This window comes from Geotrypetes seraphini, chromosome 1, assembly GCF_902459505.1.
Source record: "Geotrypetes seraphini chromosome 1, aGeoSer1.1, whole genome shotgun sequence".
Lineage (NCBI taxonomy): Eukaryota > Metazoa > Chordata > Amphibia > Gymnophiona > Dermophiidae > Geotrypetes > Geotrypetes seraphini.
The window spans coordinates 241,765,139-241,791,281 of NC_047084.1; the positions used below are offsets into that span (position 1 = coordinate 241,765,139).

The 26,143-nt window shown below is 43.6% G+C and overlaps 1 protein-coding gene across 1 annotated transcript in view; it reads left to right on the forward strand.

Moving 5' to 3' along the window:
* ADGRA3 (adhesion G protein-coupled receptor A3) overlaps positions 1 to 26,143 on the forward strand; it is a 194,023-nt gene that overhangs the window by 31,279 nt on the left and 136,601 nt on the right. Inside the window, exon 2 of the mRNA XM_033948486.1 lies at positions 24,145 to 24,216. Within this exon, the coding sequence (XP_033804377.1) occupies positions 24,145 to 24,216 (72 nt within the window). The remainder of the gene's footprint in view (positions 1 to 24,144; positions 24,217 to 26,143) is intronic.

Below are 26,143 nucleotides of genomic sequence, written 5' to 3' on the forward strand. Positions count from 1 at the left end.
TATATTGTTTAATATATTGTAAATTGAATAAAAATAAAATACAGCATAAGCCAATAAATATTAGAGTTATGGGACTTTTTAAAATTAGAATGATTATTTAGCAATAAAACATGAAAATAATAAAATTGTCATGGAAAAATTAAAAGCTAGGAGATGTGACTTAGGGTCTGTTTTACAAAGCGGCACAGCAACAGCTCCGAAGCCCTTTAAATCTTTATGGGCTTCGGGGCCGTTACCACGCTGACGCCGCTAGCATGGCTTTGTAAAACAGGCCCTTAGTTTCAAAATATCAGCTTATCTGTCTTATTTTTATTTTAATTAATTCCCCCTTTTATGAAGCTGCGTTAGGCTTTTTTATTGCCAGCCGCGGCAGTATTAGCTCTGATACTCAGAATTCCTATGAGCGTCAGAGCTAATACCTCCATGGCCAGCGATAAAAGAAAAGCCAAATATGGCTTCATAAAAGAGAGGGGTAATAGTCTTAGGACACCTACCTCGTCACAGGAGGCTGCAATTCCTGAAGAGTTGTGGAAGACAAGCCAAAACAGAGCTATTTTCCTTAGGGGAAAATATTGCAAAGGATTTACGGTAATTACTGTTCACGTGTGTTGGTGTACCCAATCTTCACTTCAGGCGAAGATGGGGGCATTCTATGATGCTAAAAGGGAAACAGGATTTCATCACTTTCACAAGAAAGGATTCTTTATTCCAAGTGGTGAAATAATGGAACATTTTGCCAACTGAAAGTCACGAATCCTACACTTACTTTAAAAACTAGATTACTCTGATGTTTTGATGTCAATCTGCTAATTTAGCACAGAGGTAGAGGTGGTGGATGCATGGTCTAGGAAAGCAAAGATCTGTTTGGAGTGATGACGTTGAAAATATGGTAAAGATCTGGAAACATGGACAAAAACAGGTATAGCAACATGAGCAAGGGTGGACCTGGAACATATGGCCATTGAGAATTTTAAATGTGAAATAAAAATGTATTTATAGACCACCTATAGCCTAAGTGGTTTTATATTCAGGTACCCAAGTATTCCTCCCCATCTGTCCCAGTAGGCTCACAATCTGACTAACGTACCTGGGACAGTGGAGTGTTAAGTGACTTGCCCAGGGTCACAAGGACCAGTGCTGGGCTTGAACCTGCAACCTCAGGGTGCTGAGGCTGCAGCCCTAACCACTAGGGATTAACCTGTTCCTGTCACAGGTCAAGAGAAAATAAGCACACCAAAAATTAGTTCTTATGTTCAAAAAGTTCTCTCCTGTGGTCTGCATTAGACAGTCTCTCAAAAGGCAGCACAAACAAATTATCGCTGGCCTAGAATCCCAGAATTAAAGTTTTATCTTTCAAAATTGAACACAATTGGGCCAGGCTTGGCCCTGCTTTCCAAAGATGTAGTTTTCATTGGGGTTCCAAGATAACCTTTCACATACACTTTTCACTGGATGCATAAAGATGAAAGATTTCTCTTCTCTCCTCTGGGCCTTCTTGACCTAGCTGAGGGCTTTTATGCTGCCATGACCAAACTGTCCCTACTCTTCTCCTGATGAATTACCTCCTCCCTGCTTTGTGTCCTCCCTTTTAAGGTGGCACTTTGACTGTGAGGGCATGCTGTTATGGGGGAGTAGTAGCTTCCTATAGATTCCTCACAGGAGGAAATCTTGAACAAAAAGTTCTGGCACACCACATTTGTGGAATTTAAATCCTGAACATAGCATAGCACCTAATGATGGAATTTAATGCCTAGATGTATGTTAAAAAGCAAAACAGTAATAAATTTATGTTGGCATCACTACCGTAGAGAATTTAAGTGGGGTAGGCATCCCAAAACTTTTATATGCCAATATCCAGCTTAATTAGAACCATGCAACCATGAACCTTCATTCAGAACTGCCCAGAGTTACTCTACTCCCTCAATGTAGCGCAAACCAAAGGAGAGAGGTCTTCAGTAGAGAATTGCAGGAGGACAGAGATTTCATCCATATCCACCCATAGCTGCTAAGATCTATTCCATCTTTGCAATTAATCTCCTCTGTTCCCACCCATACCCATAGGAGTCAACATTATTAATTTCTTACTTACTGTTCTCCATGTCCTCCCGACCCTAACAGCCTCCCATGTTTTTTGGGATGATATTCACTATTCAGCCAATGAGTGTTCCAAGCCTCATTCTGATGGCCTGTCTTCCCTTTGGGTATTTCAAGCCTTATACTGGTGCACCAATGACCTCACTCAGTGTGTTCCAAGCCTCATTCTGACTTCACCTGAAATTTTGACTATACTGTACTCACATGGGAATCCTGTGGCAACTTCTGTGGGATTCCCACGATCCTCAAACCCAGGCAGCTTTCTAGTCTTCAGACCTGTCTGGATCTTGGTATATATGCACTCTGAGTTTGACCATAAGGTGCCAGTGTTGTGTGATGACAGAAATGTTTTTCTTTCTAGTCTCTTTTGAAATGGCCACTGTAGCATCCCTGCTGCCACCGCCGGGGATCCTATGCCCTCCTTCCTGCCCAACCCCCTCCACTGAAGTTGACCCAGAAAGCTTCCCTCTGATGTCAGAGCTGATGTCGGAGGAAAGCCTTCTGGGTCAGCAGGGGATCCCAGTTATCTCCTTCCAGGTGCGCTGTTCCTTCCTGCATTCAATGGCACTTGTTGCAGGGACACATCAGTAACTCTGCATGTAGTTGACCCGGACACCTTCTTTCCGATGTCAGAGCTGACATCAGAGGGAAGGCTTGTGAGTCAGCCACTTGCAGCATATGAGCCGCTGCCCGCGCGTCCCTTCAACAAGTGCCGCTGAAGGCAGGAGCAGCCCAGCTTGGACATTCCTGAACTAAGCGAGTGCAGCCCTGGACCGAGCAAGTAAGGGAGAGAGGGGACATGATCTGTGACAAAGGGAGAAAGGAGAAGGAAGGAGCGCGTTGGGACAAAGGCTGAAAGGCGGGGGGGGGGGAGCACAGACTCGGGACACAGAAGGGAGGGAGGAAAGGGGCACTAACTTGGGACATAGGAATAAGGGAATAGAAAGGGATAATTGTTGGGCATGAGTACAGTATTTTCGCGGATATAACGCGCACCCGTGTAAAACGCGCACACGGGTATAGCGCGCAGAAATCACAATGACATGTACAAAAACTTTTGTATACCGCGCTCACGGGTATACCGCGCATGATGCCCGACGCTCCTTTCGCCCGCCCTGACTTTCCGTGCGCTGTCCCGACTCTCCGTTCACCCCCCCTGACTTCCGTGCACTGCCCTGACTTTCCGTGCGCTGTCCCGACTCTCCGTTCACCCCCCCTGACTTCCGTGCACTGCCCTGACTTTCCGTGCGCTGTCCCGACTCTCCGTTCACCCCCCCTGACTTTCCGTGCACTGTCCCCCCTTGAAGTCCTGTCCCCCCTTGAAGGTCTGTCCCCATCCTGAAAGCCTGATGCCCCCCCCCCCCGACGTCCGATACATCCCCCCCCCCGGCAGGACCACTCGCACCCTCACCCCGAAGGACCGCCGACTCCCCAACAATATCGGGCCAGGAGGGAGCCCAAACACTCCTGGCCACGGCGACCCCCTAACCCCACCCAGCACTACATTACGGGCAGGAGGGATCCCAGGCCCTCCTGCCCTCGACGCAAACCTCCTCCCCCCAACGACCGCCCCCCCCCCCAAGAACCTCCGCCCGTCCCCCAGCCGACCCGCGACCCCCCTGGCCGACCCCCACGACACCCCCACCCGCCTTCCCCGTACCTTTGTGTAGTTGGGCCAGAAGGGAGCCCAAACCCTCCTGGCCACGGCGACCCCCTAACCCCACCCCGCACTACATTACGGGCAGGAGGGATCCCAGGCCCTCCTGCCCTCGACGCAAACCCCCCTCCCCCCCCAACGACCGCCCCCCCCAAGAACCTCCGACCGCCCCCCCAGCCGACCCGCGACCCCCCTGGCCGACCCCCACGACCCCCCCACCCCCCTTCCCCGTACCTTTGGTAGTTGGCCGGACAGACGGGAGCCAAACCCGCCTGTCCGGCAGGCAGCCAACGAAGGAATGAGGCCGGATTGGCCCATCCGTCCTAAAGCTCCGCCTACTGGTGGGGCCTAAGGCGCGTGGGCCAATCAGAATAGGCCCTGGAGCCTTAGGTCCCACCTGGGGGCGCGGCCTGAGACACATGGTCGGGTTGGGCCCATGTGCCTCAGGCCGCGCCCCCAGGTGGGACCTAAGGCTCCAGGGCCTATTCTGATTGGCCCACGCGCCTTAGGCCCCACCAGTAGGCGGAGCTTTAGGACGGATGGGCCAATCCGGCCTCATTCCTTCGTTGGCTGCCTGCCGGACAGGCAGGTTTGGCTCCCGTCTGTCCGGCCAACTACCAAAGGTACGGGGAAGGGGGGTGGGGGGGTCGTGGGGGTCGGCCAGGGGGGTCGCGGGTCGGCTGGGGGGGCGGTCGGAGGTTCTTGGGGGGGCGGTCGTTGGGGGGGGAGGGGGGTTTGCGTCAAGGGCAGGAGGGCCTGGGATCCCTCCTGCCCGTAATGTAGTGCGGGGTGGGGTTAGGGGGTCGCCGTGGCCAAGAGGGTTTGGGCTCCCTTCTGGCCCGATATTGTCGGGAAGTCGGCGGTCCTTCGGGGTTGGGGTGCGAGTGGTCCTGCCGGGGGGGGGATGTATCGGACGTCGGGGAGTCGGCCGGGCAAGAGGGCTTGGGCTCCCTCTTGCTCCGATCGTGGATGCGGGTGTGGGTGGAAGCGCGTGCGAGCGGTCGTTCGGGGTGGGGGTGCGAGCGGTCCTGCTGGGGGGGTGAATCGGGCGTCGGGCGGGGTGGGAACTATGTTTAAAAACTTTTGTATACCGCGCTCAGGCATATAACGCGCGAGGGGTATGCACGGTAGGTAAAAACGCGTATAACGCGCGCGTTATATCCGCGAAAATACGGTATATGAGTGAGAAGGAAAGAGATGGTGCACTTGGGAACAAGAATAAAAGAAAATTGAGCATAGAGAGAGGAGTGAGGTCGAGATGCATGGAAAATAGAAGGATTAGAGGGAGAAATGTTAGATATGGTGGTGGAGAGGGAACAGAGGGACAGATTGAAGGGGATGCAAGAGGGAGGAATGTTGGACATGGTGATGGAGGGAGAGATGTGGCATTGTGCTGGAGAGGGGTGATAGAAGGAGAAATGGGCATGGTGAAATGGTGAAACATGCTGCACATAATCCGGGCTATGGGAGAGTGAGAAATGTTGGATGTGGCAGTAGAGAGGGTGAGAGAGATGCACCATGGATCCCTCTTCCTCCCCCTCTCTTCTCTCTCCTCTCTCCTCTCCCTGGCAGAGGGAAGGTCCCAGCGTTGCTGTTTGGATTTTTTTTGGCGTGGAGGTATGTCAGGCTCACAAAGGGATGGGAGGGAGGGATAGAAAGATGCTGAAAGGCCTAGCCCCAGCAGGAAAGGCTGTGAAACAGCCCATTCAGAACGCTGCCACTGTTTTTGGAGGCCTTGAGAACTGCTGCATAAGGGATGGGTGAGAGGTGAGGAAAGATGCTGCACATGGGGAGGGGGAGAGAGAAAAGAAAGAGGAAGAATTGGGGTGGAGGAGAGGAAAGGAGAGATGATTGTTGTATATGAAAAAAAAGAGACATTCCCCCCCAAATAAGCCCTAGTGCGTTTTTTGGAACACAAATTAATATAAGACCCTGTCTTATTTTCAGGGAAACACAGTAGCAGTATTTGTTCTCCCGTACTTAGAGTTTATCTTACCCTAGAAATCAGGTTGGCCAAACATGTTTCTATACTGTTCAGATTTCTGAACCACTGTTAAGTGGATAACGGGAGATTCCATTGTGTAATATAGTCTTAGTTGGGAGGCAACTACAAACTATCAGCTTTGTCATGAACGGTATTCTTGCTATTAGTCTATATTAATTAGCTGCTTGAGATTGATCTGAGTCAACACCTTTTGGGATGGGTGCTAGTACAATTTCACCGAATGCTTCTGAGAACCATCCTTGTATCAATGTAGAATTGACCACATTAATGAGCCAGTTAAGCATTTCTGACATGTCATGATACAAGTAAGATGGACATATGTTAAGTTGACAGCCTGTTCCGGCCAATCTATTTATCAAAATTCTAGGTTGAGATGGTAGATAAACGATTAAGAGCTGCATTCCTATTCCTCTTCTCTCACTTTTTTTTCCCCATTCTCCTTTTCGTCTCTGCCCTATCATGATTGTAGTTCTTTTCTTTTCAAGGTTGGAGTAAACCGCCGCGATGTGGGGTGGTATATGAAAACTTAATAAACATAAAACATAATGGTATTAAAAATTGTCCAAACTCTATCTATTGGTGTACTGACTAAACTAGTGTTAGTGATTATCTCTCCCATATTGCCACATTTTTTAAAATATGGTCTCTGCCTTATTTGAGAAATATCATGCTAGTGTATTAGCTTTAGGAGGGGTCTGTATTTGAGGAATTCATAGACAAGCAGTCTGTTGCTTTAGTCAAGATTTTGAATAGTTTTCTTAAGTTTGGTTTTATCTATCCCAGTTATATCTCAGAAATATTTGTGTTCATGTGTTTAATTTGGCAGTTATGTGTAAATTGTTTTCTTCACTTATATTTAAGTAATTGGTCCCCTGACTTTCTCCAAGCCTGTTCTAATTTACAACATCTCTTTTCAGACTCTTCAGTTCTATGTTTTTTTTGTTGTTTTTTTTTTATCCCTTCTGGGCAACTTTCTCTCGACTAATGAAGCTATATTATTTGGTTTCCATGGATTTCATCCATTCCATACAATTTAGGTCAGGATTTGAGTTAATATTTTGTAGAAAGGATCCCAGCCTTTCCCAGAACAGTTTGGCATCAATTTTTCCTCTAATTTTGATTGACATTTCTTTTTGACAGGGATTTGTGTGTAGAGTTTTGCAGTTTAATGTAAATCTGCATAGATAGTGATCCGACCAAACTAGATGTGACTGCTAAAACATACGAGCTTAGGTGATTTGCCATGACCAAGTCCAGCACGTGGACCTTTTCATGGGTAGGGCCTGAAGTAGTATCTAAGAAATTGAGATTGTTGATCAATTCTTTTATTTGCTCGTCTGATGTGTTTTCCATGTGTATATTAAAATTGCCTATCAGTATTAGATTGGAGCATGATAGTGTATGATCCTCAATTGTCTCATCTTAAAGAATAATTTTTTTACTAGAGTGGCAATGTGTGTATTGAAGGTTAGGTTCGAGTCTAGTGTGACTTCCAGGACTTTGGAGGTATTCTCTATCTTTAGACGCTCACCAGTGGGCAGATCTAGCTCTGTTCTTGGCAGCGAGTTGTAGACTCCGAACCATAATATTCTTGTCTTAGATATGTTCAGTTTGAGGAAGTTACTCATTGTCCGAGTACTTAGATTGTTGATGGTATTTTTTCATGTATGTTTTGGTGCTATTGAAGAATTCTTTGGCTATGCAAGATATCATCTGCATAAGATATGATCCTGGGTCAAAGGAAGGTTATTCCCCAGTGCTCTGAAATAGATGCTAAAAAGTGCAGGATGTTTATAGGGAAAATCTTTAAGAATACACCTTCTGTATTTTTTGTTCTATAATAAGGTCTATAGTTATTTCTTTAAGCACAGCTGATAATGTAGAATAGCCAAATATGGTTTACAGGATTTCTCATCAAAGATTCATTTTTGTCTACATTAAAAGTGAATGCAAACTTTATGGTTTAGGATCACAAGTAAAACTACCACCCTTTTTCTAGGCATTTTTTAGTGTGTGTGTGTGTGTTGGGGGGAAGGTAAAATTACAATCCTTGATTTGTGGTAAGAACCCTCTTAATTAGACTTATGGAACAAATGGCAGAGTCCTTGATGTAAACAAGGAATAAAGATTTTTTTTTATTTTTTTTTTAATAATCCCATTTTTCTTTCTTGCACCACCAACTCCTTGCTTTGCAATTGCCTTTGTTTATAGTTCTTTGGCAGGAATGTGATGTCGAAGGTTGAAGTAGCCCTGAAGGCTTGTTAGGGTGTGGTTTTTTTTGGCATAGTTCACAAGGAAGAGGTGTTGGAGCAAGATCTTGTAAGATAGCAAACAAATTCTAAGCACGCAATTAGTCTAGAGAGAGTTTCTGACAATATTGTAATAAATATAAGTAGAAGTTATGTTGTGAATGACATAGTGCTGATTTTTCACAAATCAAGCAAACTCTTTTCTCTTATTTCTCTTGATCCTATAAAATGAATTGCTAGCATCTGTGTCTGATACATATAAAAATTTGCTGCATGACTGCAGATAATCATCATTTAAGAACTCGAGGTTTCTTATAAATGCTTCAGATCTGCAAATGCAAGAGGGCATATCTTTTTCTGCATATGATAAAGAGATTTTCTCCCATGTCTAACATTTAAGTGAGCTGCACTAATAAGAAACTAGTTTGCACATTTTTGTAGATTTAAAATGTGATATTTGGTTTTCAGATTAGAAGGCCAGTTTGCATGTCAAGAATGACATCACATGTTGCTTCTTGATAAAGTTTAACACTAGGTCTTCGGGTTATCCCACATTCCAGAAGCCAGGAGAAGATAATCTTTTTTTGTGCCAAATATAGTTAATTAGTTATATTTAACCTAGAGAAATAAGTAAATAAAATGTTATCTACATGTATCAGGAAGTGAGGTAAGATAACAAATATTTAACATCTAATAATGAGGTGAGGAGTGGCCTAGTGGTGAGCTGCTGCCTCAGCACCCTGAGGTTGTGGGATCAACCCCAGCACTATTCCTTGTGACCATGGGCAAGTCATTTAATCTTCCATTGCCCCAGGTACAAACTAAGTACCTGTATATATGTAAACCGCTTTGAATGTGTAACCACGAAAAGGTGATATACAAGTCTCATCCCCATTCCTCTCGTTCTAAAATGAATTACAGGAATCTATTAAGGCAGTGGTTCCCAATCTGTACCTGGAGGCACCCCAGCTAGTCAGGTTTTCAGGATATCCACAATAAATACATATGAGAGAGATTTGGTGGCAGTGCATATAAATATCTCTCATAAATATTCATTGTGGATATCTTAAAACCCTGACTGGTGGGGGGGAACCTCCAGGACCAGGTTTGGGAACCACTATACTAAGGATTACCTACTCTTTAGGGCGACTACTCCTTCCTTCCTAATAATGTTTCTGTAGAAATGCTTTTCAGAAGATCTAAAGTTTAATTGATATTTATTTATTCAATTTTCTATACCGTTCTCCCAGGAGAGCTCAAAACGGTTTACATGAGTTTTTTTCCCTGTCTGTCCCGGTTAGCTCACAATCTATCTAATGTACCTGGGGCAATGGGGGGATTAAGTGACTTGCCCAGGTTCAAAAGGAGCAACGTGGGTTTGAACCCACAACCCTAGGGTGCTGAGGCTGTAGCTTTAACCACTGTGCCACACTCTCCTCACCGAGAGGTTAGGAAAGCAAATAGAGAATATGAAGAAAGACTGGCAGGGGAAGCAACAAACTTCAAATCATTCTTCAGGTATGTCAAGGGGAAGCAACCAGCTAGGGAGGAAGTAGGACCCTTGGATGATGGAGACAGAAAGGGAGTGGTAAAAGAGGAAAAGGAGATAACGGACAGATTAAATGAATTCTTCACGTCAGTTTTCACAATGGAGGACACAACCAACATTCCGGAACCCGAGGAGATCGGAAAAGGAGATCAGGATGAAAATCTGGTCCAACTAGAGGTGAGCAAGGTGGATGTCCTCAGGCAGATAGACAGGCTAAAGTGCAACAAATCGCCAGGTCCGGAAGGCATTCACCCAAGGGTACTCAAGGAACTAAGGAACGAAATAGCTGAGCCACTTCGACAAATATGCAACCTATCCCTAAAAACTGGAGAGATCCCAGAGGACTGGAAAATAGCAAATGTCACGCCCATCTTCAAGAAAGGCTCAAGGGGAGACCCTGGAAACTACAGGCCGGTGAGCTTGACCTCGGTCCCTGGAAAGATGATGGAAGCGCTGATTAAAGACAGCATTTGGGAACACATCGAAAACAATGGGCAACTAAAGTCGAGCCAACATGGCTTCTGCAAGGGCAGATCATGCCTCACAAACTTATTATACTTCTTTGAGGGGGTGAACAGCCAGGTGGATAGAGGGGAATCCATAGACATCATTTACCTTGACTTCCAAAAAGCCTTTGACAAGGTACCACACGAAAAGAAGCTATGGAACCACGGGGTGCAAGGGGAGGTCCACCGATGGATCAAAAACTGGCTGGCGGACAGGAAACAGAGGGTTGGAGTAAAGGACCATTACTCAGATTGGCAAAGGGTCACGAGCGGAGTTCCACAGGGGTCGGTGCTGGGACCGCTCCTGTTCAATATATTTATTAACGACCTGGAGGTGGGAACAAAATGTGAGGTTATTAAATTTGCAGATGACACTAAATTATACAGCAGGAAAAAGATCTGACAACACTGGAAGAATGGGCTAAAAAGTGGCAAATGAGCTTCAACATAGGGAAATGCAAGGTCATGCATATTGGGAAAAAGAACCCGATGTTCACTTACAAGATGGGGGGATCACCGCTAGGGGTGAGCAGCCTTGAAAGAGACCTGGGAGTGATGGTGGACGCAACATTGAAGGCGTCGGCGCAGTGCGCCGCAACCTCAAGGAAAGCGAACAAAATGTTGGGTATCATTAAGAAAGGTACGTCATCCTGCCACTGTATCGTGCAATGGTGCGCCCGCACCTGGAGTACTGTGTCCAGTACTGGTCGCCGTACCTCAAGAAAGACATGGCGGTACTTGAGAGAGTCCAGAGAAGAGCAACTAAGCTAATAAAAGGTATGGGGGACCTCTCATATACTGACAGACTGAAAAAGCTGGGGCTTTTCTCCCTGGAAAAGCGACGACTCAGGGGAGACATGATAGAAACCTTCAAGATCATGAAGGGCATAGAAAAAGTGGATAGGGACAGATTTTTCAAACTAAGGGGAACCACAGGTACAAGGGGGCACTCGGAGAAATTGAAAGGGGAAAGGTTTAGAACAAACGCCAGGAAGTTCTTTTTCACCCAGAGGGTGGTGGATACATGGAACGTGCTGCCGGAGGATGTGATAGGCAGAAGTACGCTACAGGGCTTCAAAGAAGGTCTGGACAGGTACCTGGAGGACAAAGTGATTGAGGGGTACAGATAGGAGTAGAGGTAAGGTTATAGGGACAGGATTAGAGGTAAATTACAAAATTAGTCAGAGACCACTGTTCAGGCAGTGGCCTGATGGGCCGCCGCGGGAGCGGACCGCTGGGCAGGATGGACCTCTGGTCTGCCCCAGCGGAGGCAACTTCTTATGTTCTTTACTGCATTGCTGATCAAGGCCACATACAAATTCCCTGACAGTGAGGTAGCAAGGATTAAAACTGTGTATAACCATTTCCATCCCACAGTACAATATAAAAACAGTGGCAGAAGTGGCACAGTTGCTCAGCCTCTCAGTCCTTCTATCATTATCCTGTCCCAGACTGTAGTTTTTCTCCTTCCTATTTATATTTGATTCTTTAAGTTTTCCAACTAACCTGTATTTTTGTAAACCACTCAGAAGGCTCCCAGTGATTTGAGTAACAAAATGACAAATCAACCTGAAACAGACAAACTACTAATTATAAAATATTTGTACAATAGAAAAATCATTAAAACTGTTCTGCAGGGCTGATTAAGGGACCCTTTTACTAGGCTGTGTTAAAAAGTGGCTTGCGCTGTGACTGGTGCATGGGTTTCCTGTACATTGAGACTATTTTTAGTGCAGCTGTGAAATGGTTGCATTTTTAATTTCTTCAATTAAAGGCCACACACTAATTTCCCAATAAGCACGTGGCCATTAGCACAGAATCCTTCGTAGAACATATAAAATCTTAGATCCTCAAACTACACATGAAAAAGGACACCAACTGGACATCGTAGCATATATGTCCCAACAGACCACACATCCAGAAATTCAAACCTCAAACGGAAAATGGAACCGTTCCCTTTGGTCTGATCACTACACCTACTTCTTTGAAATCAATTGGTCTAGCAACAAATACACTCCGACTACTCAACAGACTACTTTCCTTTCACACAAACATATAAATCCCACAGTATTCTGGTCAAAAACAGATTCCATAATACAATACTACATACCTAAAGACTTCATTTCTAAATGGAACCTGCTAAGTAAGACCACCCTCAATGAACTAGCCCCAGAAAAACTTAAAACCAAAATCCTCCGAAAATCAGACAAGTGGTTTGACAACGAACTACTCCAACTCAAAAGACAATGTAGACAACTGGAAAGAAAATGGAGAAAAAGAGACCAAGATTCCATAAAAACAGCATGGATAACAACAAACCGAAAGTACAAACAAAAACTGAAAGAAAAAAGAAGGACATACTACTCGAAACAAATTGGAGATGAACCTCAAGACTCAAAAAAAATTATTCCAGCTACTAAAAGACCTCACAAACACAACACCTTACATAGAGAACAACAATTTGCCCCACCTACAGCCACCCTCCTAGCTTCCTATTTCAAAAACAAAATCGCAATTATCAGAGCTTCTTTCGAGTTCAAATATGTTTATTGATTTTCAAATATACAATAAAAAACACAAAGGTATTCGGTAAGGAATACATTGAGAAATATAAATATGCACTGACAAAAATACTGCTTTAGTACACACTAGAGCCATAACATAGAGGAGTGGGGTAGAGTGTCTTAACAATAATAAGGTACCATGATATCTCAATGCCAAATGTATCCTAATCCTGGAGAGGAGGAGGAAAGAAGAAAGAGGTAGAGATCAGGTTATATGAAGCAGTTAATCCAGATGATTGGAAAGGAAGAAGAAGATCAACAAGATGGAAAGCAGGGCGGGCATCAAAATCCATAATAAGTATTTATAAATCAACTGTAAAGAACAGTAATTCAGAATCTAGCCATCTGTGAAGTCAACGGTTATAAAGAAAAATGTTGTATAGGTTCCCAAATGCGAGATATGGTCAAGGATCTGTTAGAGAACTCCGCAGCTTTGATTTTGTATGAATGAGTCATGAGAACTGAGTTCCACCAAAATACAATGTTGAGGGTATCTGCAGATTTCCAGTTATGGAGGATCATTTGGATCGTAAGGGCAATCAGTATGTTAAGGAGAGATTGTTGACTAGAGGTAAGTGGGTCAGTCACTGCTAGAGACCTAAAGAGGAGAATGTCAAAAGTGAAGTCAGATGTGATAGGTAGTATACGCCGAATAATTCCCCATATTTTGGTCCAGAATGAGGCGAGAATAGGACAAGCGTAGATCATATGGTAAAGATTGCCCATTTCCGCAGAACAGTGCCAGCAAAGATTAGAGTCTCTAAGTCCAGCTCGAAACAACTTGTGAGGTGTCCAGAAAACATGGTATGCTAAAAAGTAGAGTGATTGAGTCAAGCTAGCAGAGGCGGTGGGACGAATAATTTTACAGAAGTATCGTACCCAATTACAGAAGTATCGTACCCAATATCAGAGCTTCTTTCAACGGAACACCCTCACACATAGAGTAATCATTTCCACCAATAGATAAAGAATCAGTCGTAGCAGATAGAACCTGGTCCCATTTCTCACCTATAGATTGGACAGAATTCAACAATCTTTATAATAAATAAAGCCATGCAGCCTGTGACCTTAACCATTGCCCCACATACCTACTGAAAACATCAAGCACATTATTCCGCTCCCTGCTTCTACAATGGATTTACTCTTCACTACTAGAGGATTATTTCCCACCAGAACTCAGCAAAATCATAGTAACTCCGATATTAAAAGACCCTAAAGGAGCAACAGACCAACCATCCAATTACAGACCCATTGCCTCAATCCCATTGTACATTAAACTGATGGAATGTCTCATAGCAAAAACTCTAGCCTCTTTCCTAGAGAATCACAACATACTCCACCCCACACAATCAGGTTTCCGAGCCAAATACAGCACGGAAACACTTCTAGGAACACTAATGGACACTGCAAGACAACACCTCAGTACAGGCAAAAAAATACTGCTGATACAATTAGATCTTTCTGCAGCCTTTGACTTGGTTGACCACGACATGCTTTTACAAACTCTCGACTCAATAGGAATCTCTGGCAAAGTACTTGCATGGTTTAAAGGATTCCTACAATCAAGAACTTACAGAGTCAAAATAATGCAAGAAAAATCTGAACCTTGGTCCAACCCCTGCGGAGTTCCCCAAGGATCACCCCTATCACCTACTCTATTTAATATATATATAGCTTCCCTCAGCTACTACCTGGATAATCTTGGCATAATTTCATACAGCTACACAGATGACATCACTATTCTTCTACCCTTCAACCAACCAGAATCCTTCATAGCAAACACAATACACAGAACCCTCGAATCAGTGGCTTTATGGATGACAGAGCACAAATTAAAACTTAACCCTGACAAAACAAATTTCATTCTACTTGAAAATGACAAAACTCCAACGTTAACTAATCTTGTAATAAATTCATTTTCATACCCAATACAACCTACTTTAAAATTGCTTAGAATCACGATTGACAGAAGCTGTAACATGCAAACCCAAATTAACAAAATAATAAAGACATCATTCATGACCATGAGAAATCTGAGAAAAATCTGATCATTTTTCGAAAAGAAGCAATTCCTACTACTGGTACAATGTCTAATCCTTGGGATGCTGGACTACTGCAACATACTATGCCTACCATGTCCCACGACCATGATGAAGCAATTGTAGACGGTGCAGAATACAGCCCTGAGACTTGTCTATTCACTAAAAAAATATGACCATATCACAGAGGCATACCATGACTCGCATTGGCTTCCAATAGAAGAGAGAGTGAACTTCAAATTCTACTGCTTACTTTACAAGGCTATCAACGGAGAAAGCCCAACTTACTGGAATAACAGACTAAATCATTCCTCCTCAATCAGACACAGAAGAACACATTCACTATTCTATTACCCACCATCCAAAAATGTCAAACAAAAAAAACTTTATGACAACCTAATAGCCTCCAAAGCAGCTAAGTTGGACAAACAACTCACCACTCTGTTACCTTCATTCACAGATTACAAAACCTTCAAGAAAGAAATTAAAACCATACTCTTCAAAAAACATGTTAAACCTATCCAGCACAACAATCCTAACCCAACATCCAACACTATAAACCCTTAGTACTCTCTAATTTTTCTAGTTACCAAACATTATCTAAAACCCATAATTCTCCCTTAAAAGTTTATCTCATCGTTTAATCTATTACTTCAAGTTGAAATGTAATTCTTGTTTTAGTTTGGATGTAATCCACCTTGAACCGCAAGGTAATGGCGGAATAGAAATCACTAATGTAATGTAATAAAATGTAAGGGCTCCAGCGTTAACCACGTGGTAATCGGCATGCCCAAACACTCCCCCAGCATTAAAATAATGTATTTTGTAGTGCATGGTTACTGAGTGTAGATCCAAAAACTATCACGGGATGCCTGAGCGCACCCCTTGGTTGTGGATTTTAACCTGTGGTAAGCATACAGTAGTTCTTACTGCAGCTTAGTCAAAGGGCCATTGAGAATCAACTTTTTTCTAAATCAAACCATATCCAGCTTATTTAATTTACTTATAATGCTTATCAGTTTTATTAAAGAACTGTGTCTTCTGATGCTTCTGAAGAATGCATAATTTTTATTTTTTCAAATTGAAAATTTTATATAACTTCTAGATATATGATGCTCTCCTAATGTCTTGCATGACTGCACTAGCCAAGTGTCGTACTGATAGGGTTGCTTAACAAGGCTGGCTAAGAAGACCTGAGCTTAACTGTAGGGACATAACTCTAACTAATATGAAGTATTTTGAGCAGATGTTATTCTCACAATCATTGAAATAATAATAAATCTACTGTGTCCTTTTGCTGGCAGCAAGAACAACTCATATAACGGAGAAACTCTTCCTTATAGATTTGCCAAGGATAATTTTTATGGCCGTGTTCTGTGACATATTTTGCAGCTTGAGCCAGAGGTTTGTTTGTTTTTTTTTAATTATAAGTCCATCAAAGGATATATTGCAGTCATCTAGGTGAATGATTACCTATGACTGCACCTATGCTTCTCTAGAGTGAGGAGTAGTACTGTAGGATTGGAGAAGGGCAGATGTGATCCCTCTCCACAAAAGCAGAAGTAAGGAAAATGTCGATAACTATAGGCTGGTAACTCTGATTTCTGTAGTAAATAAATTAATAGAAACACTTTTTAAAAAAAGAGAATAGTGAAGTTTCTGGAATCCAGTAGATATCATGACCTGAGGCAACATGGTTTCATTAGAGGCAGATCTAGTCAGACAAATCTGATCAATTTCTTTTACTGGGTAACCAGAGAGTTGGATAGAAAGAGAACACCAGATGTGGTGTATGTGTTTAGATTTTAGCAATGCCTTTGACAGTGTTCCACACAGGTGTCTAATTAAATTGAATGCCTTCTGTATGGGCTCCAAAGTTGCAGACAGGGTTAAGAATTGGTTGAGTGGAAGGCAACAGAGGGCAGTGCTGCCTGGATGTCCTGCCACCACTTAAAACTGAACAAAGCCAAGACTGAACAACTAATCCCTCCGCCTAAACCTACCTCTCCTCTTCCTCCCGTTCTCTGTCTCAGTGGATAACAATTTCTCATCATCCCTATCTCGTCGGCTTGCAAACTTGATATCATTTTTGGCTCTTCTCTCTCCTCTGCACAAATCCAACAGATCACCAAAACCTGTTGCTTCGGTCAAAACATCATTAAAGTCCAACCCTTCCTCTCTGAGCGCACTCAAGCATGAGGATAGTGTTTGTGCTGTGGAATATCCAGCTCCTGCAAACTTGATTTAGCACGTGCTAATTTGATTCTGAATAGTTAACAGGATCAAATGAAAACAAAAATGATCTTTAAGTTGCTAATTTAATTCACATTCTCAAGAGTAAATAAGATAAAAAAAGCTTGTACTAGACTGAGTAGTCCTCAGAGATGGAAGATGGATTGTTGGCATGGAGAAGGAAGAAAATGACAAATGGGCAGGAGATCCTGGCAAGCGAGTTATTAGAAGACAACCATAGCCTGGAACCAACATGATTTGAATAACGGCTAGATGACAAAAGGTAGAAAAAATGATAATTTTATTTTCTGTTTTGTGATTACAATATGTCTGATTTGAAATGTGTATCCTGCCAGAGCTGGTGTTAAGACAGCAAGCGTGAACTAGGACCTAAAAGAGAGAGGAAAAGTCTCTATTTATTTTGTTTATATCACAGAGCCGGTGTGAGGTTGGAGAGGTTGTAACCCTATACTTCTATTAAGACTAAGGGGTCCTTTTATTAAGGTGTGCATTTAGCGTGTGCTAATCTTTATCACGTTCTAAATCAGTTAGCGTACCTTAATAAAAGGACCCCTAAGTATCTTAATAAAAAGTTTGACCCGCGATTTAGCCTATATTTTAGATTTCGGCCCCTTATGTGATTGAGTTTGACACCCCTCATCTAATGGGTCCAAAAAATGAGATGGGTACCCAATACAGTGGAACATTCAGAACTTTGAGTTTACCTTAAATACGGAAATATGGTGGTGTGGGGAATGGCAGATAATATTGAAGAAATAAGTAAAGCACCTTCTCTGACACTTGTTCTTCCCATCTATGAATGAGTAAAAATGTATGCTTGAAGCCTCCCTGCTTTTCAGTTTGAGATCAACAACAGCTTTGATTTTACGTTTGTGTTCCCAAGGATTGCTTTATATTAAATGTAAGAGCCATCAATAGAAAAAATGGAACCAAGATGGACAACAAATACAGTGAAAGACTAGCTATTTAATCACCGTATGCTAAAGCTGATGAAATCAGAGGAGACTTCACAAGGATTTTGATTGACCATAAGGTTCTGGCAGAGTACTCTATAGTAGCAGGTTAAGACAAGAGATAGTCAAGTTAGCTTAAGGTTGTAGCATGAAATTAATATAGTACTCAGAATGATGTCATTATGCACATTAAAAACAAAGCTTATGAATTACTAAGTAGACATCTGTCAACACTTGATAATAACTCATTTGATAATTGACTTGAGAGAGATACGTTTTGTCAATTTAACCTGGTATTTATATATTCAGATCATGTAGGAGAGTTTTTAAATAGCCTATTAAGTGAGGAAGTTAATAATGTGGACTACTGTTAGGATGGATTATTTTACTATAAGTTGTGCTATTTTAGAATAGGGTCTCATTGCATAAAATGGAACCTCTGCTAAAATAGCATGACTTATGGTAAAGTAAGATAGTACGACATGTCACCGGGCTATATGACGATCAAGCTTCCTCTGTACCTGCTGAACAGGTCCCTCTGCTCCCAGGATGAAGTATGCCTCCCTGGTTGTGCCCTTCAACTGCAAACCATCAAATGGTGTTCCTACTCCCACTTCATACCGAGCCACAGGAATCAACTGCCCCCACAGATTAGATCTCTTGAAGGACTCCTCAACTTTAGGAAAGCAATAAAAGCAAACCTCTTCACCTAACTCCCCTGTCCAATAGATTGCACACAAGCAGCAAAACTAGACTACCAACTCTCCAATTTACTGATAATGACACCAGACTACAAATCGTTCAGAAAAGAAATAAAAACCATGCTATTCAAGAAATCCATGAAGACAAACTAACACCGTATGACTCGTACCAATTCTCTGAAGCAACCCGCTCTACTCTTCAATTCCTCTGGAAATGGCCAGATAACTCCTTTTGTAATCCGCCTTGAATCGCAAGGTAATGGCGGAATAGCAATCACTAATGTAATGTATATTGAATCCTCGGTATGTGTCGTGTTAGGATAAAAACTTGTATTGAAAAAATCTTGCACTGTAACTATGGCAGATTGTAACCTGTAAACTGTATATTATGTATATTGATATTAGATTCCTAATATGTGTTGAGTTAGGATAAAAACTTGTACTGTAACTATGGCAAATTGTAACCTGTAAACTGTATATTATTGAAGAGGCCTGGTTTGGCGCACAGTACGCAAAAGCATTAGGGCGTGACAGAGACCTTCCTAGTCCTGATCAGAGGGTCTTATATACATGCAAACACATTTAAAACTTTGAAATATTGGTTTCCTGTTGGCTATATATTGGTTTCCTGTTCTTTTGTTTATAATCCTGACTTTTTCAAAGTTTTAAATGTGTTTGCATGTATATAATATCAATTATATACCGGCCCACAGTTACAGGCAAAGCAATGTTCGGAAGACCCGTTTCGAAATTTCGAGTTTGCACCTGGTGACGTCTACGAGGAACTATCAAGACTCGAGGTGAACAAAGCCATGGGACCGGACAATCTACACCCCAGAGTACTCAGAGAACTGTGTGACGTCCTAGCGGAACCGTTAACCGCACTCTTCAATCTGTCCCTGAGTGCGGGTAGAGTCCCCTTGGACTGGAAATCAGCTAATGTCGTTCCTCTGCACAAAAAGGATTACAGAGCAGAAGCTGAGAATTACAGACTGGCGAGTCTCACATCGATAGTGAGTAAACTCATGGAAAAACTAATCAAACGAAAATTGGACACGATTCTGGACGAGGAGAATCTACGCGATCTCCACCAACATGGATTCACCAAGGGTAGCTCCGCCAATCCAATCTTATCAGCTTCTTTGACTGGGTAACAAGAAAACTGGATTTGGGAGAGTCCCTGGACGTCGTGTACTTGGACTTCAGTAAAGCTTTTTTGATAGTGTCCCCCACCGCAGTTTGTTGAATAAGATGAAATTGTTGGGATTAGGTGAAACACTAACAGCATGGGTCAGCGATTGGCTGAGTGGTAGACTTCAGAGGGTGCTGGTTAATGGTACCCTCTCTAAAACGTCGGAGGTGACCCGCGGTGTGCCGCAGGGCTCAGTCTTGGGCCCAATCCTTTTCAACATATTCATAGGAGATCTGACTCAATGGCTTCAAGGAAAAATAACGTTATTCGCCAAAGATGCCAAACTCTGTAGCATTGTAAGCAACAGCAAATTGCCTGATTGTATGACGCAGGACCTGCTTTTATTGGAACATTGGTCCTCGATCTGGCAGCTAAGCTTCAACGCTAAAAAATGCAAGGTCATGCACCTTGGAATAATAATCCATACAGAACGTACACATTAAATGGAGAAACCCTGGCTAGGACTGCAGCGGAACGCGATTTAGGGGTGATCATTAGTGAAGACATGAAAACTGCCAATCAAGTGGAGAAGGCTTCATCCAAGGCTAGGCAAATGCTGGGTTGTATCCGCAGGAGCTTTGTAAGTCGGAAGCCCGACGTCCTAATGCCACTGTACAGAACCATGGTGAGGCCTCAACTGGAGTACTGTGTGCAATTCTGGAGACCACATTACCGTAAAGATGTACTGAGAGTTGAGTCGGTTCAGTGAATGGCCACCAGGATGGTCTCTGGGCTCAAGGATCTCCCGTACGGAGAAAGGCTGAACGAATTGCGACTATACTCTCTCGAAGAACATAGGGAGAGGGGAAACATGATTGAGACATTTAAGAATATCACCGGTCGTATCAAGGTGGAAGATGATATGTTCTCTCTTTGGGGACCCTCGACCACAAGAGGGCATCCACTAAAAATCAGGGGCAGGAAGTTTCATGGCGACACCAGGAAGTATTTCTTCACTGAAAGAGTGGTTGACAATTGGAATGAGCTTCCAGTGCAGGTGATCGAGGCCAGCAGCGTGGCAGATTTTAAAAACAGATGGGATGCCCAGGTCGGATCTCTAGGAGGGTAGAGTTAAGGAGATGGGTCATCAGAGCACGATATCTCAAAGGGTAGCTAGGAGGGAGGGTCAATAGAGTGGGCAGATTTGATGGGCCTTGGCCCTTTTCTACCATCACTTCTCTGTTTCTGTTTCTACTCACAAAGTGAGGTTTGACTGTACCTTTCTAAAAATGCATATACAAATGTGTATCTTTCAAAATATGTAATTCAAAAAATAATAATAATTTTAAAAAAATATAATCAAAACATCAAAAGAAAAAATAAGAAAAGAAAAGCAACACTTATCTTAGATAGTATAATACATAAGTCAGCGCTGGTTAGAGATGTTCAACTCCCGACACCTTCCCAAACAAAAAAGCGTGCGTTTCAATCTACACCAAACAGATCTTCCTCAGGATAGTGGCCAGCGTTGCCCCTCTGCATCTTTCTCGACAGAGGCTTGCATTCAATTCTGGTCCTTATCTCAAGAAAGATATAGTGGCACTAGAAAAAGTTCAAAGAAGAGTGACCAAGATGATAAAGGGGATGGAACTCCTCTCATATGAGGAAAGACTAAAAAGGTTAGGACTCTTCAGCTTGGAAAAGAGACGTCTGAGGGGAGATATGATTGAAGTCTACAAAAATCTTGAGTGGAGTAGAACAAGTACAAGTGGATTGATTTTTCACTCGGTTAAAAATTACAAAGACTAAGGGACACTCGATGAAGTTACAGGGAAATACTTTTAAAACCAATAGGAAATTTTCTTTCACTCAGAGAATAGTTAAGCTCTGGAACCAGGGCAGGATTCATTCTTCGAGGGCCCTTAGGCACCCAAGTACGCTGGGACTATAGGAGCATTTCAAAGCATTCAGCATGCTGCCTTGTGTTATAAACTGAAGGAACGGTACAGTTAGGGGTGAAGAAACAGTGGTGCATATCCCCCAATACTGAACAAAATATAAAAATAGCAGATGTAAATTTGAAAAAAAGAGAAATAAATCACTTTACAAATAAACAAATAAAAATAAAACAAAAAATGGAAAATAAGATACCATTTTATTGGACTAATACATTTTTTAATTAGCTTTCAGAGGTCAAACCCTCTTTCCTTAGGTCAGTAAAGTATACTACTGTTACAGTATCCTGTCCTGACCTGAGGAGGGACAATTTGGTCTCTGAAAGTTAGCCAAAAATATATTAAAATTAGTCCAATAAAAGGATCACCATTTCTATTTCTAAACATTTATCAACACAGCTAAAATACTACTTTATCCTAAAGCAATAAAATAAAAAATAGACTTTTTTTTCTACCTCTGTCTTGTGGTTTCTGCTTTCCTCATCTTCTTGTCATTCGCTTCCTTCTATCCAGTGTCTGCCCTTTCCAGAAAATCTCTACCTCTCTCTGCCATCTCTCTTTCTGCTCCCCCCGCTCCTCTTTGATCTAGCATCCATCATCTTCCCTCTGTTCCCCCCATGGTCTGGCATCTCTCTCATTCCATCTCTCCTTCTCTCCCTCCTGTGGTTTTTAGTGTCTCTCTCTTCTCATTTCCTCCACTCAGATCTGATATCTGTCCCCCCGTTTCTGGGAATTCTCTGCTCTCTTCCCTTTTCTTCCTTCTCTATTTCCTGCCTCCGTCTAAATTAAATTCTTTCTTTCTATTCAGTCCTCAGTTTCCCTCTTTTCACTGTGTCTACTCACAGCTTGCCACCCCTTTCCTTCATCCCTCCTCTATCTCACTAACTATCTTCTTCCCCCCATTCAGCATGTGGGAAAGCAGCAGCAGTGGTGAGGAGGTGAGGGTCCCTCACCTCCTCACCGCTGCTGCTTTCCCATATGCGCCTGAAGCTGACGGCACAAGTTCTCCCTGCTTCCATCATCTGCCCCCTTCTCTTTCTCCACCCCAGGCAATTCCATCAGTTATCCTGCCCCCCCTCAGTGAATTGCCTGGAGTGGAGGGAGGGAGAGAAGAGGGCAGATGATGGAAGTGGGAAGAACTTGTGCCATCAGCGTCAGGCGCATGTGGGAAAGCAGCAGCGGTGAGGAGCTAGAGGTTATCTTCCTCTCATTCATGTCCTTGCCACCCCTGTCCCTTGGTCGGTCCCACAATTTTACAATTTCCAGCATATCCCCTCCATTCATTCTTGTAGCCCAGAATCTCCTCTCCTGACATCTCCCTGTCCTTTTTCTTCACTATATTCTATCCCATCTCTATTCCCTTCTGTCCCTCTCCCCATGATCAATCATCTCACCACCTCTCTCTTCCCTCCCTCAGGGTCAAAGATTGCTTTCACTCTCTTTCCTGTTGTTCTCTCCCCCCTGTCACTCTATGATCTAGCACCCCTCCTGCCCTTGTCCAACATTTCCCCTTCTCTCCCTCCCACTCATCCCCTCATCTGCCGAAGCCCGCCCCCTTCGCCCCCGCAGCGATCTGCAACACCGCCCCCCCTCGATTGGTGAAACAAACCCCCCCCTTGATCAGCAAAACAGGGCCCCCCCCTCGATCAGCTAAACAGGGATGGCGACTGCTTTCTCCCGCCGCTGCCGAAGCCTATAAATAACTTTAACACATGCTGCGGGGCTCTAACAGTGCGCGTGCTGGCGACAGCTTCCTTCCTCTCCACCTCATGACGTAACTTCCCATTTGGTTGATGGAGGAGGAGGAGGGAAGCCGGTAGCGTCAGGTGCACTGTTAGAGCCCCGCGGCGTGTGTTAAAATTATTTACAGTCTTCGGCAGCGGTGGGAGAAAGCAGTTGCCAGCCCTGTTTTGCCAATCAAGGGGAGGGAGCCCTGTTTCGCCAATCGAGGGGGGCGGGGGGCCCTGTTTCGCCAATCGAGGGGGGGGGCGGTGTTGCCGATCGCTGCGGGGGGGCTGGGCTGTTGCCGTCTGAATTTTTTTTTTTTTTTTTGAGTGGTCTCCTTCAGTGGGCCCCCCTAACCTTTTTGGGCCCTAGGCACATGCCTACTTGGCCTAGTGGTTAATCCAGCCCTGTCTGGAACGCATTGCCAGAGATTGTGGTAAGAGTGCAAAACGTAGCTGGTTTTAAAAAAGGTTTGGACAATTTCCTGGAGGAAAAGTCCATAGTCTGTTATTGAGAAAGACATGGGAGAAGCCACTGCTTGCCTTGGATTGGTAGCATGGAATATTGCTACTCCTTGGGTTTTGGCCAGGTACTAGTGACCTGGATTGGCCACTGTGAGAACAGGCTACTGGGCTTGATGGACCATTGGCCTGACCCAGTAAGGCTGTTCTTATGTTCTTAATTTGCATATAAAGTATGAATTAAATTGATTTATTTTTCTTTTAATGGTTTGAAACTGGAAAGTTGTTTTTTTTTTTGTAGGATTCTTAACAATAATAAAATTCCAGAGTTGAAGAATGGATCCTTTGCTGGACTGAAATTTCTTGAAAGACTGTAAGTTTTTAAAATGCTTCATTTTTTTTTCCAGAATCATTATATTATACATAGTATAAAACTTCATTAAACTTTAAACAGATGGTATGTATGCTAAAAAAAAAAATCAACTTTTTTATATTATATATATTGTATAAATCTGTTCTTCAATCCTCCCCCTTAAGTTTTTTTGGGGGGTTATCCATAATGATGATTCATGAAATAATTTACTTCCATGTAATTTTAAGAACTGGTATTGGGGAAAATTTAAAGTATGTATGTATGTATGTATGTTTTTCTGGTTGTGTTAGAAACCTTGTCTAATACATCTAAATTCCCCCTCCTCCCATCCCAAAGTGGCAGTGGTCCTGAGCCGCAAAGCACCCCTCCCTCAATCCCCAAAGCCACAGAAACAGGTGGAAGTCCTGAGCCATGAACCCCCTCCCTCCCTCCCTTCCTTACTTAAAGATGCAGCCAGTCAGCAAGTGGCAGCGCTCAAAACAGGCTGCTCGCAGCCAACCCCGGCAGGGCCTTTCCTCTAGCGCGTTGGAATGACGCATCAGAGGAAAGGCTCTGCTGGGGCTGGCTGCGAGCAGTCTGTTTTGAGTGCTGCCTCCTGCTGACTGGCTGTCGCTTCAGGTAAGGGAGTGAAGGAGCAAGGATGTTTTCTGTTCATGACTGCCACATTTTGATGCTGTTTCAGGGCTTGAGGGAAAAAGGGGGTTTTGCAGCTCAGGACCACTGAGGGTTTTGCGTCTCATCTGCTTCGGGGCTTGAGGGATGAAGGGGATTTGTGGCTCAGGACCACTGCCATGTTGGTGGTTCGGGTCAGGAGGGAGGTGGGGTTCATGACTGAGGACTGCCAACGCTTTGGATCTTGAGGGAGGGAGGGAGGGAGAGATGCTTGTGGCTCAGGACTTCTCCGCTGGTGATTCGGGGGACTTTATTTTAGCACAGTAGCAGTTCTCCTTCAGAAGGCCCCGGGGTTCACCTGGGGGAGAAAACGCACCTTGTAGGACTGAAGATTGAAGAACCCAAGGGATTTCTGTGGGAGGCAGCTTTTCCAGACATGGGGGACTCCTCTCTCACTATCAGATGCCTCCCCCTGAGTCCCTGAGTCGATGCAGAGATACCCAAGGCCAAGGTTACCAATTTGATGAAGTGTTTTAAGCTCTTCATTCCTAAACAGTGTACAGGGTCAGTGGTGCAAAATTTGTTAGCCTATTAGCCCTCGCCTCAGAATCCGCTCAAGAGAATGTTATTGGAGCCTTCTCTTGGCTTAGGGTTACTATAGATGCCTTACATTTTGGCTGGGGAACTCACTGTCAAGGCCAAGTGGTTTAGAGGTCATGATTGTGGCAGATCTTGAGGAAAGGATGAATAGCCTTATGCTTAGTGTAGTGGGCTGAGAACCAGGGAAACTGGTTGAAATTCCCACTGCAGATCTTTGTGTCCCTGAGCAAGTCAGTTAACACTCCATTGCCCCAGGTACAGAAACTTAGATTATGAGCCCACTAGGGTCGAAGAAAGTACTTCTTATAGTATGTCAACTACTTTGATTGTGCAGCACAGCAAAAGAAAAAAGAAGACCCAAAAATCCACAGAAGAATCAATCCAACGATTAAAACAAAAATTGTGGATGCTGATGTTCTGTAAATGATTTATTATACGTCCTTTCACAATCAAACCAAACAACATAAAAATACATATGAAATAGTCCAACCGGACCCTACACGGTCCGTGTTTCGGCGAACACGCCTTCTTCAGGGGTCCAATTGATATCAAATAGAAAAATGGACTAAAAACAGTGTACTTGTCTTTAAGCATGTAGTAAGAACTGACTGGAGACAAGCACAAAAGGCTAATTTTTGGAGGTCTTTTATAGAGGGGTGGTGATCCAAGTACTTTTGGGTTCATAGACAACGGCGCAAAAGACAAAAGCGCGCGC